General features: G+C 44.2%; 1 protein-coding gene across 1 annotated transcript in view; it reads left to right on the plus strand.

The window, feature by feature from the left end:
- The window catches only part of strc1 (stereocilin 1), a 27,368-nt gene extending 17,489 nt beyond the window's left edge, over nt 1–9,879 (plus strand). Inside the window, exons 18-31 of the mRNA XM_076292706.1 lie at nt 781–800; nt 1,304–1,355; nt 2,024–2,112; nt 2,802–2,937; nt 3,207–3,293; nt 3,420–3,529; nt 4,256–4,346; nt 4,942–5,122; nt 5,451–5,623; nt 7,216–7,371; nt 7,659–7,801; nt 8,263–8,411; nt 9,048–9,145; nt 9,652–9,879. Coding sequence (XP_076148821.1) covers nt 781–800; nt 1,304–1,355; nt 2,024–2,112; nt 2,802–2,937; nt 3,207–3,293; nt 3,420–3,529; nt 4,256–4,346; nt 4,942–5,122; nt 5,451–5,623; nt 7,216–7,371; nt 7,659–7,801; nt 8,263–8,411; nt 9,048–9,145; nt 9,652–9,879 — 1,713 coding nt within the window. The remainder of the gene's footprint in view (nt 1–780; nt 801–1,303; nt 1,356–2,023; nt 2,113–2,801; nt 2,938–3,206; nt 3,294–3,419; nt 3,530–4,255; nt 4,347–4,941; nt 5,123–5,450; nt 5,624–7,215; nt 7,372–7,658; nt 7,802–8,262; nt 8,412–9,047; nt 9,146–9,651) is intronic.
- The last annotated feature ends 4,767 nt before the right edge of the window (nt 9,880–14,646 follow it).

The raw sequence follows: 14,646 nt of genomic DNA on the forward strand, positions 1-14,646 counted from the left end.
CTTCACAGTCCGTAAACCAACTGCCCACTCTTTACTACAAGCATTCCTACACCACAAACATTCCCACACAGTCCAGGAAAGTCACACAGTCCAAAAAAGTCATTTCAAGTGTGTGGTCTAGTGCCAACCCTGGGTGAGGTAATCCAGAGTCAGTGGTAACCGTCCTAATAAACAAGTTACTGTGAGCCTGTACAGAGAATCTCACACATTCAGCTCTGTTCAGAGGGATTTAAGGGATTTAAAGGGATGTATCCCTTATATTCAGCATCCCTATCAATGGCTAACAGACATTCAGAATCCCTAATTCCATCCTAACATTTATATTTTTGACAAATGGTTTAGTTTAGAGGGACTTTTAGGATTGAAATGGCATGTGTGGAGGATGGGGGATGGAGGATGATGTAAGTTCATGTGGCTAAATGAATCAGAAAACACGCAGAACATTGGTGCCAATAACCGTCGCCTGATGCTGCTGTGAATGATTCAAAGCAAATTTGACAATGTTGCCTCTATTACTAGAAACAGTAAGAAAGTCAGAGTATTGACAGCTCATCCCAGTGAAATAAACCTCTTAGGGCATGAGATGTTTATAGTCTAATGTCTCAAGGCGTGTTTACAAATAAACTACATCTGCACCCTAGTACAATGAAAAGAGACATGCCCTCACCATACAGCCCCCCCCCCCAGTCCATTCATAGATTTTTTTTTTTCCTTTCTGAAAAACCTGGCATATTTCACTTGATTTGCTTGTGAACATAACATGAATTGATTGTTATGCAGTACCACTCCATGCTCAACAAGTGCACATTGCCGTGGGGTAGCCTGCCCCCTTGTGTACTATATTAGTAGTATGAGTTTCAGCTCACTGAGATTCCTCCCAGCTACAGCCCTCCTGCACGTTGCACAACTCGGCACATCTCAGCATGTGTGTGTTCTCCTCCCCCAGGCCATCGCTCTGTTTGAGGAGGCTCACAAACAGAAGTCTGCCATGACTGTACAGGACCTCCTGTGAGTGTCTCCTTATGTTATATTAAAACAAACACACACACACACACACACACACACACACAAACACACAAACACACTCTCTATCTATCTGTCTGTATGTATGTCTCTCTCTCTAATATTAATTTCTAATATTTTGAGTTTGAGTTTAATGAATCTTGTTTGTTTTTATTTACCTGTGTATGTGTGTGTGTGTGTGTGTGTGTGTGTGTAGGGCGTTGGGTACCATAGCCCCAGGCGTGAGCTGTAGGGCGCTGAAGCGAATGTTCCAGGTCACCCCCTCGCTGGACACCATGAGAAACGTCCTGGTCTTCCTGCGGACGCAGCTTGTGCCCCTGCACACCTCACTGGTGCACATGCCCCCATTCACACTCATGATCTTACCTACACCAACCATTTTCTTGCCTTGCATTGAATATCTGTAAGTTACTGTCGCAATTTGTGGCAGTATCGAATCGTGCGTTACACTGGGATGTGGACCCCAGTGTTAGCCATGGAAACCCTGTCATGATGTTAGCTACCCCATTTGCCCTTCTGAGAAACCCAGTCATGATGTTAGCTACCCCGTTTGCCTTTCTGAGAAACCCAGTCATGATGTTAGCTACCCCGTTTGCCCTTCTGAAAAAACCCAGTCATGATGTTAGCTACCCCGTTTGCCCTTCTGAAAAAACCCAGTCATGATGTTAGCTACCCCGTTTGCCTTTCTGAAAAAACCCAGTCATGATGTTAGCTACCCCATTTGCCCTTCTGAGAAACCCAGTCATGATGTTAGCTACCCCATTTGCCCTTCTGAGAAACCCAGTCATGATGTTAGCTACCCCGTTTGCCCTTCTGAAAAAACCCAGTCATGATGTTAGCTACCCCGTTTGCCTTTCTGGCCCATAGCACACACTGAACTGTTGCGTCCTATGCTGGTGCATGTGGATTGAAATGTATACTGCATGTTGTGCATGTTAATTCCATACACAGCTGTGTGTGTAGGCCTGGTCACTAACACATTTATCTTGTTATCTTGTAGAAAAAGTGCATCATTGAGGAGCTGTACCAGATGGACTTCTTCTCTGAGTTGTTAGGAGAGCTGGGAGCCCAGATTGCGCTGTCTCTTCCGTGAGTCTACGGGGGCAGCCTTGGCCCATTCGCATATATAATACATGATGAACGTGTGCATGACAAACTTAAAATACGAGTATGGTATGGGGCAAACAGGGTATCACACCACGACTCCAGGCCTGGTGGGTGCGTTAGTTCCAATAAGTATCCCGTGAGGGAAATGTGGTCTCTGCATTTAACCCAATCGGTGAATTAGTGAAACACAAACAGCACACAGTGAACACACAGTGAGGTGAAGCACACACTAATCCCGGCGCAGTGAGCTGCCTGCTACAACGGCGGCGCTCGGGGAACAGTGAGGGGTTAGGTGCCTTGCTCAAGGGCACTTCAGCAGCAGCCCACTGATCGGGGCTCGAACCGGCAACCCTCCGGTTACAAGTCCAGAGTGCTAACCAGTGGGCCACGGCTGCCCAATAGTCTATCAGTCCTTCAGTCAAGAAAGAACTCGCACACCAATGTTGCCGATGCAAATTTTAATCCAATCAGTGATGAAAAGTGCAAAGTGCTACCAAAGTGCAAAACCCATTTTTGGTCCCATTTAGACCATCATCAGTGCCAGGGTTAAAATAAGAGTATATAATAATAATAGTATAACCTGAATTGAAGTGAAATTGCGTGTGCGTGTGCGTGCGCGCGCGCGTGCGCGTGCGCGTGCGTGTGTGTGTGTGTGTGTGTGTGTGGAGCAGAGTGAGCACTATTAAAAAGTTCCCTCCGGACATGATGGATGCTCTAAGGCGGATGGTGCTGCAGGAGCCGCAGGTCTTCATGCTGCTGCCCACCACCAAGAAGCTGCTGCTGGTCGACAAAATGCTGCAGAGACTGGTCAGTAGCCTATGACTGATGACAAAGAGACTGGCCAGAATTGTGTGTGTGTGTGTGTGTGTGTGTGTGTGTGTGTGTGTGTGTGTGTGTGTGTGTGTGTGTGTGTGTGTGTGTGTGTATGTGTAGCCAAACCTGGTGTAGATCCAGAATGCCTCAAACTTTGTGTGAGGGTGTGTGTGTGTGTGTTTGTGTGCAGGTGTGTGTGTGTGTTTTTGTGTACAGGTGTGTGTGTGTGTGTGTTTAAGTATTCTTCATTCCCCTTGTCGTAGAATATGTACACAGGTGTTTACACAGAGGAGGAGTTTCGTGGCATGGGCGTCATGGCAACATATGTGGCAGACGAGGTTTTCATGCAGGTAATGAAACTTTTTTTTTATCTGATTTTCATTTTCAATTTCAAGTCACTTAGATTGAATTTGGCTTGCAATTGTCTCTTAAATGGCGGAATATAAATGTATAATTGAGGTACTGCTGATGTGCAGGTGAATCGTCAGTTCTTGCTGGACAGTCTGGAGATGCTGCAGGATCTGTGCTACGTGGGAACCAAACTGGAACTGGTGGCCCAGATGCTGCAGGAGAACAGCACCTTTGGGTAGGTAGGAAAACCACACTTTTGGGTATGTAGGAGAACAACACCTTTGGGTAGGTGGGAGAACAAAACATTTGGGTAGATGGGAGAACAGCTCCTTTGAGTAGATAGGAGAACAGTTCTTTGGGTAGGTACGAGAACAGCACCTTCGGGTAGGTAGGAAAACAACAACTTTGGGTAGGTAGAAGAACAGTTCTTATGGGTTGGTAGGGGAACAGCACTTTTGGGTAGGTAGGAGAACAGTACCTTGGATAATTCAGAGAACAGCACCTTTGGGTAGTATAAGAACAGCTCCTTAGGGTAGGTAGGAGAACAGTTCCTTTGGGAGCAGGGAGGCTATATGGAAATACTGCCCGCTCCTCTGTAGTGCCTTCTGGAACCAAATGATGCCCATGCTTTAGCCTATCAGTGGGTTTGAAGACAGGTTCCACACACTCTATTCCGCTCTGCATTCTCTCAGGTTTTGGATTTTGTTTAGTGTGGGCTGGATGCTGTCAGAAAGGAGTGAAATTTCCGTACTTGCCAACTTAATGCCATAATTGCCATGTTTACCAGTTTTTGCCACTTACTTCAAAATATCAAGCATAATGAGGATTCAGGGAATAATGTCAGTATGCAAAAGATGAAAAGAAATGTCCTTACAAAAAGTCTAATTCAGTTCATACATAAGTGTGAGCGGTTCTCCTCTACCTCCTCTGAGCTCTCTTGTCTGAATCTGTGCCTCTTCAGGCCAGTGCAGAACTGGACCCCGGAGGTTCTGATCCAAGTGGGACGGTTCCTGTTCTTCCTGAAAAAGGAGACACTTCAGCTAATACCCGCGGTAAGACACAAAGACATCACTTGTGAGAGTGTGTGTGCGTCACAGTGTGTGTGTGAGTGCGTGGAAGAATATGACACCTGTAGTTGGGTTGGTGAGGATACCGAAATGAATATTCTGGACCTGGGCTTCTAGGTTCTAAAGTTACTGCTCTGTGATACTCATCCGGCACGCTACGCCCTGATCCGGAAGATTCTTCACCTTGGCCTGAATGAGAGATGGGATGGAGACCTGAGGTGCGTTCGCAAACATAGGCGAACGTTTGCGAACGTTTTCAAACAGGTTTCTGTCCCTGCTTTGAGTTTCTGTAATCTGACTCTGCTTTGACGAACGTTTGCAAACACTCGGAAACAGTCTGAGGAGGTAGTTCTCTGCCAACATACAGGGATGCTGGATGTGAGCTTGACAACAATGCAATTACCATTACAATGGAATGTTGACACCAAATCGTTTAAATTTTACTGTTCAGAGAAAACATGTTCGTCACAAACGTTCCACAATGTTTGCCGAATTTGAACGCACCTCAGGCAAGACAAATCCTGGATTATCATTATGCTCTTAAAATAAAGAAAGAAAAACTCCGTCCCTCTCTCTGCAGGCGGTGATGACCCAGGAGCGCATTGAGAGGCTGTTCATGAGCCAGCAGCAGTGGGAGGAGAGTGAGTTTGGCGCCCTCTGTATGCAGAGCATGGAGGTGCAGGAGCGTCAGGAGCTGTTCAACAAACAGCAGTTTGTCCTGCAGTTCTTCCTGGGGTTCCTCAGAGTGAACAGAGCATCAGGTGAGGACTCGGATAAACCACACACACACACACACACACTCTCTCTCTCTCTTCCTCTCTCTCTCGCCATCTCTTTGTCTTTACAGTCTCTCTTCTGACCGATGAAGAACACATAAGTGTAGTGGTGGTTGCGGTGATTTGGACTGCAGACATGACTTAGCTATTTAACATGCTATTTAATTTAGACAAACTGTATTTGTGAGCAGAGCAGATGAGTGCAATGCTGTAGGGACTAATGTCTCATGCAAGTCTCTCATGTGCATGCTTGCGTGTGTGTGTGCGTGTGTGTGCGTGTATGTGTGTGTGTGTGTGTGTGTGTGTCCTGTAGGTGCCCTGGTGCCCAGCTGTGAGAGCCTGCATGTGACGCGTCCGTCGGCCTGGACCATAAACAGCCTGACGGCCATGACCGCCGCCAGCTTCACCCGCTGCCTGGAGCTCCTGGGCACAGACCCATACCTCCCCACCTACCAGCTACAAACCCTCCTGACTAAGGCCAAAGAGGTGCTCACACACACACACACACACACACATAGCACATGCTTTTCATGTATGTCAGTTCCCACGTACGTCTTTTCACCAAGTGATTTACAGTGTAGCATCGTCCAGATAGATTAGTTTACATATAAGATTTTTCACCAGTACGTGTGCCTGCTTGACATCAAAGCATGACCTTTCTAGCATCATCAATCTATTAATGACAGGAACGTCTGTCTGTCTGTGTGTCTGTTATTCGCGTATCTCTCGAAATGTTCGTTAGACCAATTTCAAACTTGGCAGGTGTCTTGCTACAGGCACAATTGAGTACAGTGCCAAGTTTGACATTGTTTGGATAAGAAATGCAAAATATATCTTTAAATATCGGTAAAAGAAGCACACAATGGCTTTTGCAGAGAGGCTGTTTCAGCTGCACTGAATTAGTCAGATATTTGGATGATTATCATGTCTGACCTCAACACTAAAGACTGCCTCTGTATGCGGTTTGCTTGCATAAAGTGATTCCGCAGATTTTGCAACAACACGCTGACCTACATGGGTATGCAGTGGCTATTCAAAACGACTTAAACAATTATGTGTAATAAACTGTCACTTTGAATAGCCTAGGCTACTTTAGACTGTCTTTGGACTTTGAATACACAAACGACAATTCCGACTGCAAGGTCCTGGATTTAAGGACGGTTTCAAAATGCCTACATGAAAAGCGTGACCAGCTACAGACAATGAGTGGCAGACAGAGCGGGATCTTATTGGCTACCAGAGACAGCATGTGATTGGACCTCAGGTTTTCCACAGGAATAGCATGGCTGAACGGGCACTGAACTAGCGTGCTGCCATTTCAGTTGTGTTGTCGTTAGAGCTTGTTTGTACCAGTTGCCCACATGCACACTGCAATCAGTAGGGTTAGTTATGGGACAAAACTATGATGAAAGAACATGTGTGAATATGTATACAGACACAGCCTGTGATGAAGACAACATGAGCCCACACTCTGCTGTCCAAATGCATTCAACCGCCAAAGCTATAGGGATGCTGTCAAAAGGCGTTTACAGAGCGCTTTAATCTAACTGAGATGAAAGCCTATAGGATGCCGGTGCAGCTTGGCTCCAGCCCAGACACGAGGCATCTGCTGCTACGGTGTCCAGATGGGAGCGAGATATACGTCGTGAGAGATTTGATTGGCTGTCACTTCACACATGTTTTCATTCTACTCATTAGCTCCTATCCTGGTTTGGTGCCAGAATGAGAAAGCAGCTGGATGCTGGCCTTGATAAGTCACCTTTTCACACCTGCCGTGTGTGTGTTGAGGAATGTTGTGTATCTGTTTAGTGAATGGAGTTGATAGGCATCGGGGTTCGATTTGCAAAACTGCATCTGCTGTGCAGAGGGATTGTTTCTGTGTTAAATTTCATTTGCAACCTGACTATGGGAATTCAACAATACCCTCACTGTGTCAATCCTAAAGCTAATTATCCTCAACCCTCAGGGAGCTACTGCACTGAACCATAGTAAAGAAAACATATATACTGGAGAAATATTTAAGAAAAAGAAATAGACAACAAAATAGAAACAACTCTGTTTTTCTACCTCTGGTTCAGGTGTACGGCCCCGCCTCTAGCCTTTCCCCCTCTGTGATTGGCCAGCTGGGCCGCCTGTCTTCCCAGTTCTCTGTGGAGGAGCTGGGTCGGTTGAACCTGTCAGAGCTGAGGGCTGTCGCCGCCCTGGGGGCCATCAACACCTGGAGCAGCAGGCAGGTGAGGGTTCACTCACACACACACACACACACACACACACACACACACACAAACAAACAAACAAACACAAACGCAAGCGCGCACACACACACACACACACACACAGCACACACACACTTACAGCAGCAGTAACTATGGAGGTACTACTTCATCGCATGGAAACCAAAGAGCGTGTCCTAGCTGCATGCGATAGGGAGCGAGCGTTAGCGACTAAATCAGTTTGCTCTACTGTAGTCTGACTGTAGCATTGGCTCTGAGTTGTTAACGTTGTCTTCCCTCTCTCCCAGTTGTCTGTGCTGTTTCTCAGAATGTTGAACTCCACCAAGCTGACCCCCAGTCAACTGGACTCCAGCTCGCTGGTTGCCCTGGGATACATCATCTGTGGTGCAGAGGCGCCAGTCATGCGCAACCTTAATGCTGTGGAGTTCAGGTGTGTGTGTCTGTGTGTGTGTGTGCGTGCATGCTTGCGTGTTTTTGTGTGTGAGTGGTAATCATTTGACTGACTGAACAGTTTTTATGCAGTACTTTATGTAGTAATTATATATTACATGACTATTCCAGACGTATACACTACACTCACTATAATATTAGTGAGCAAATGTATGGTGCCCACTAGCTCTCGGGAGTTGTAAAGTATTTGGGATGAGTGAAAGGTGTTTCTCTGAAGTCTGTGTCTGTGTGTGTGTGTGTGTGTGTGTGTGTGTGTGTGTGTGTGTGTGTGTGTGTGTATGTGTGTGTGTGTGTGTGTATGTGTTCCTGTGTCTGCTTTCTGTCTCTCTCTCTCTCTCTCTCTCTCTCTCTCTCTCTCTCTCTCTCTCTCTCTCTCTCTCTCTCTCTTTCTCTGTGTGTGTGTGTGTGTGTGTGTGTGTGTGTGTGTGTGTGTGTGTACAGTAAGGCAGTGCTGTGGCTGGGTCGCCTGCGACTGCAGTGCTCAGAAGCCCAGCAGAGGGCGCTGGTGGGGTTGCTCAGCCACAGTCTGGCCTTTGGACCCATCAGCTCCTGGGGAACCGACGTGTTTCTCGAGATCAGCGGTCTCGCAGGTACACCACACAGCTGAGGAGAGAGCACCGTCGATTTATTCTTCTTTTTTACATATTTATCACACATGACCACATTTATGAAATCGGGGGGCGCAGAGTCTGTTTTTATTAACGATTTACACAGCGTCACAACTTTTTTGGAGATGGGGTTGAACTAGAGCTGACATATATGAACAGTAAAACCCAGAGAATTTTCCATTATTACAGTGTGTGGTGCTGTTGTCAGGCCTCCTCCATTGTGTAGCATACAGTAATGTCATTAAAAGCCCTGTGTGGTGTTTGGGGCGGAGAAGGGATTGGACCTGTAGATTGGAACTGTAGCTCTCAGTTCACTTTTATCATAATGCTGAAGGTACATATGTGTACAGTATGTGTTCATTGAGCAATTTTGCACATAGATACTCTACAGCATACTTACACGTTCACATATATTTTATATTTAAAGTGTTACTACTCTGGGGCGCGTTTCCCAAACCTAAACCTAAACAATATCTAAGTTAGCAACTTTGTTGGTTGCAATGCAATTTCCCATTGCCAACCAACTAAGTTGCTAACAGGTTAGCAACTACAGTTTTGGGAAATCTTGCTAATTGAAGTGTTTTGAAATGAACTGAATGGCCTTGCTCCTTGCTGCAGTGGGGCTGTCGGACATGGAGATGTCGTCTCTGGTGAGGGAGCAGATCGAGGGCCTCACTCCTCTGGCCGTGTCTCTCATCCCTCCGGACAGGTTTACTGTGAGTCACTCGCGGTTACTCTACACTTTACTGCACTTTACTCCACTTTACTGCAGTTGGGGTGTAAATAAATTACAATGACAAGGAATTACAACTTCAGGGGTTGTTCAACTACAACTTCCTACTTGTAACTGGGAAATATGATTGTGAATACAACTTATGAGTACAACTGGAACGCAACATATTCCTAAAATCAAATGTAATTTTAGCAAACAATCTTATTCTTTCATTTGAAACTCTTTGTGTTTTGCTTGTCTTTATCGAATGGTATGGGCTGCTTCACATGATTTTCTTTATTACTTTGAGATGATGCTTCACAAAAGCGTTGTGCCAGGCCCAACTACAGCTGTAAATGAATGTCTGGACTGATCCTCAGGGTTTTAGCGAGCACTTTCTACTAGTTTAAAAGCCATCACCTTGGAAAGCCTGGCGTGTGGTGTACCTGATGCGTCATCTTGGAAAGTTTGGTGTGTGGTGTGCCTGATGTGTCCCTCTCCTCTCCTCAGGTCGTGTTCCGGCCTGTGCAGATAAGCATGTTCTCCTACGAGCAGGCCGTCGCCGTGACGAAGGCCCAGCTTGCTGCTATGAGCACAGAGCAACAGACTGCACTCTCTATGGTCATAAACCCCTGGGAGGATAAACCTGTTGACTTTAGAGGTAAGAATCTCTATGGTCCTCAACCCCTGAACCAATGGACTTTAGAGGTAAGGATCTCTATGGTCCTCAACCCCTGAACCAATGAACTTTAGAGGTAAGGATCTCTATGGTCAGTGTTGGGAAGAATACTTTTAAAATGTAATCAGTTACAGAATACAGAATACATGCCCTAAAATGTAATTTGTAACGTATTCCGTTACATTACTCCATCTAAGTACCGTATTCTAAATACTTGGATTACATAAGCTGTTTTACATTTTATCAAGTGGGAAATCAAGCTGCTATTTCAGTTTGTAAGACCCGCAGGCGATGTCAGCAAAAAACCCACAACTTAACTTTATAGGATAAACTGAAACATTATACATTTTGTTAATGCACAAGATCATCTCACAGAAATATTAGAATATCAGTTCAAAAAGCCCAGAAATTCATATGAGAAGGATTCTAAAAGTAACCCCTTATAATGGCCAAACGAACTGTATTCTGAATACCACTCATTGAAAATGTAACTGTAACTAAATACAGTTACTCATATTTTGTATTCTGAATACGTAATCCCGAATACATGTATTCAGTTACTCTCCAACACTGTCTATGGTCCTCAACCCCTGAACCAACCCTGCTGAAAAAAAACAGCTAGAAACCAGCTTATGCTGGTAGCTGGTTTTAGCTGGTCTTTGCTGGTTTTCTTCCAGCTCTTGCTGGTCTTTGCTGGTGTAGCTGGTTGGACCACCAGCTGGATATGCTGGCGTGACCATCTGAGGAAGCTGGTCATGCAGGTTTGACCAGCCTGTCGTGTGAGATACAGCTGGTGCAAGATGGTCATGCTGGTGACCAGCCTGCCAAGCTTGACATTGTTGGTGTAAGATGGTCATGCTGGTTTGACCAATATAAGCTGGCACGGCCAGTTAAACCAGCAGTGTAGACCAGCAACACCAGCTAAAATGACCAGCTTGAGGTGGTACGACAAGCAAAACCAGCTAAATTACCATCGTTAGGTGGGTAAACCAGCTGAAGGTATGTTTTCGCAAGAAATTTGCTGGTCTAGCTGGTCAACCATCATAGGGTGGTCAAACAAGCTGGTCAACAAGCTGGTCAACCAGCAAACCACCTTTAGCTGGTCAGGCTGTTTTTTTCAGCAGGGAATGAACTTTAGAGGTAAGGATCTCTATGGTCCTCAACTCCTGGGAGGATACACCAGTGGAATTTAGCAGGGATGGATTACTGCCTACCGGGCCCAGGCCCAGGGGCCCAAGAGGTCAGGGGGCCCTGAAGCCCAAGCCTTTGCATGGAATCATTGCCTCAATATCACAAATTTCCCCTTGGGGATCAATAAAGTATCTATCTATCTATCTAACAAATCAGGATTTAGGCTATGAATCTGATTGAATTTAGTATTGGCCATCCCCAAAATGCACCAGAATACAGGAAATCACAATTTTCTGGGGGAGGACCTCCAAACCCCCCCTCCCACATATACGACAATTAGTGGGGGGCCCTTAATACATCTGGGCCCAGGGGCCCAAAAGTTCATAATCCGCCCATGGAATTTAGACAGTAGGGATCTCTATGGTCCTCAACTCCTGAATCGAGAGGGAGTTAAGTAATTTAGACACGAATGACCGTCGCAGGAAGTGCATCATAACAAAGGGACGCCAGACCCTCTTGTAACAGCTGTACTCAGTGATACTGCAGACTCGTAAAAGTAGTTAGAAAATAAGTCAGAAAAACGACAAGTTTCCTCATGCTGCTTCCTTATGTTGGAATGTGCAAAAATGAACAAACAATCAAGAGGATACCTTCTTGTATGTGATTTCTGCAACAGTGATACTGCAAACTTAGCCTATTGTTGATTTTTATGATGTAGCCTAGTGTAAAGCATGTCACACAGTAGCCTAGCCTACAGAAAACAATTAATTGATGTGATATAATGATAACTTGTTAAATGTATGCCTACAATGGCTTATTAAACATCTTAGTCATTTATTTAGTGATTTATTCAGTCATCATGTTCATGTTAATGAATAGGAAGGACATCTAAACGATAGCCATAAACCAAAATTTCGCGCAATATCTGCCGTGAGTCCCTATGCGTGAGTCACAAGCTCCTCCCAGCTGATTCTGGCAGATCACGTGGACAGTCAGTCGCGATCGATTATTTAATAAATAAATGTGAATTACGAATAATAATTAAAAGCTTCTACCTAATGTGACTATTTTTTCCCATGAACTGTAAAAGAAAACACGTTTTTTCCCCCTGTATTTATTTCTGGAATTGACGTCACTTCCTGGACTCGTCTGAGGCTGGTCTGTATGGGTCTGAGGTCTCTCAATGACTTAACCCCTTTGTCCCCCTTTCCAGTTAGCAGAACACATATATTAATTTGGTTCTGGTTGTCTACTATTTTGTATGGTCTAGCCCAAATATATACCATCTGTAGAGTATTATTACACACATATTAGTATATATGTAAAAATATGTGTACATTAGTACACATATTTGAGATGAAGGTGCATTCAGTGTTTCCCATACATTGACTTATTTGTGGCGGCCCACCACAATATCCACATTGACCACCACACAATGATTTTCCATGTTGTACTATTTCAATTGGATGGAATTCTTTCATTGTAGAGCTATGTGCACCTTTGTAAAGCCACTTCTTGTTTCTCTGTCTCTCAACGAACCTACATGCATGTTTAAAGACAACATTAAAGGAAAATTACGGTATTTAGCACTTAACTGTGCAACTCACCGAGTGGTTAGTGGTGTTCGTTGATGTTCCAAAACAAGTAGCGTATAGCGAAATACAGTTTCTGTCGTGTTTTATTTGGCATTTTGTAAAATCCCATTGATTTCTGTTGGAAGACTCATTGCACATTGATATTACTGCACCACCGTGTGCTTCAGGTTCAAATATTGAGCGGTTGTGAATAGTTCCACAATAGCAAATAAGACAGCTGGAAATCATACATTGCGCCGATATATTTGCTTTTAATAATCAACGAACACCACTAACCACTCGGTGAGTTGCACAGTTTTGAAAACGAACGTTAAGGGTTGTTTTAGGACATGTTTGAGTATGTCTGTTTGCAGCCACTCTGAGAAGTCAAAGGCGATTCAAAACGAGTCAGAAAAGTCGAGACAGGATCAATCATCAAAATGTCGGTGTCCACCACTCTAGTTCATCCAAAACAAACCAGAAAAGGGACTCAAAGTGCTAAATACCGGAATTTTCCTTTAACAATCCTGCAAGGCATAGAAGACGACTAGAAGGCTAAATTGTGCTTAAATCTGGTTGTTTTAAATTGTGCATCATAACCCCGCTGCGCTAATTTGTTAAAAACTTTTGCATTTAAGTTAATTCTGCAAACCCACCACAAATAGAATTAAATTTTGTGGGAAACACTGGCATTAATAGATTATAGTTTCCCGCTCATGCTCACATTGACTATAGCATTATAATCCTTTAGTGCTGACATGTCATGAAGATGATGCAGTTTTTAAGCCCTGGGAAGATGGAACATACTATACTGTGTGTACGTTGAATACATGTGTTATGTGTAAATATTGGAGTGCTGGCGCTGTTGTGATTTCTCCTTCCCTGTGGTTAGTGTTAACTCTGTTGTGCTGACGGGGCCTCTGTGGCGACAGCTGCAAGCTTACAGCAGAATCCCATCCTACTTTGTGTGTGTGTGTGTGTGTGTGTGTGTGTTCCTGTGTCCCTGTGTCTGCTTGCCTTTCTCTCCTTCTCTCTCTCTCTCTCTCTCTCTCTCTGTGTGTGTGTGTGTGTGTGTGTGTGTGTGTGTGTGTGTGTCCACAGGGAGGTCGTCGGGGGTGGCAGTTTTCCCGTGCCCTCTGTGTCACCTGGGTGAACTGCTGATGCTGCTGTCACTACAGCTCCTCTTCACCTCCCGTGCTTAATACAGCATGGCACTCCTTTTCCTCGTCCTTCCTCCTCCTCTTCCTCCCTCAACACGTGCAATATCCAAAAAAACAGCACTTTACACTGACTGTCATATTCTAGGAATGATGTGATGTTGAATATTGTTTGATTTAAAAATTTCAGAGCCCGAATTCAGGAAGCAAATAACACAATGATGAATGCAAAGCACTGAAAGTTATTATTGTTATTATGATATTATTATTATTGTTGTTATTATTATTATTATTATTATTATAAGAAACTTCTCTTGCAATCAAGTTTATTTAGTCTACAGTCTACTCAGTGTACCTTGAAACATATTGAAGTGTTGTTTCTTTAGTATCTCTCAGGTATTTTGTTACAGTCACTTTACCTCTGTAATTATGCAGACATTTTCACATTGACTGATAATGTTTTATTTTCTAGTACCCAGAGCAATTGCTTATTTTATCACTTATTAGCATCATATAGGCTAGCCTACCATTTGATTGTGTTGTGTTCCACATATGACTATTTATTTATTTATTTATGTATTTATTTATCTGATTTATTTATTTTGTATTTATGTGCATGGTGCGTGTAAAATTAAAATAAAGTGGATAAAAAAAGAAGTTTTGGTATGGAGGAAAATGGCTTGACATGTCTGGCATGAAGTGCTTATGATATTTTACAGTTTATTTATGCATTTAGCTGACGCCTTTATCCAAGCAACTTACAGATAGCCTAGGCTCTTTGAGGTTTTTTTCCCTCTCAATCATCAAGACTTCACATCTACTATATACTAGTCCTCATTTCATGAAAATAGTTCCAGTGAACCTGTCTATACCACGTGGGGGCGTCCTATGCTGGCTGACAGTACACACCATAGGTACACACCAACAGCCAAATCCCGCGTTCGTCGGTATCCAGTCATTCTCA

The sequence above is a fragment of the Alosa pseudoharengus genome, unplaced genomic scaffold (assembly GCF_046254945.1).
Source record: "Alosa pseudoharengus isolate Yale_2024_CS ecotype anadromous, Long Island Sound unplaced genomic scaffold, YU_APseudo_1.1 YU_APseudo_1.1_scf_19, whole genome shotgun sequence".
Lineage (NCBI taxonomy): Eukaryota > Metazoa > Chordata > Actinopteri > Clupeiformes > Clupeidae > Alosa > Alosa pseudoharengus.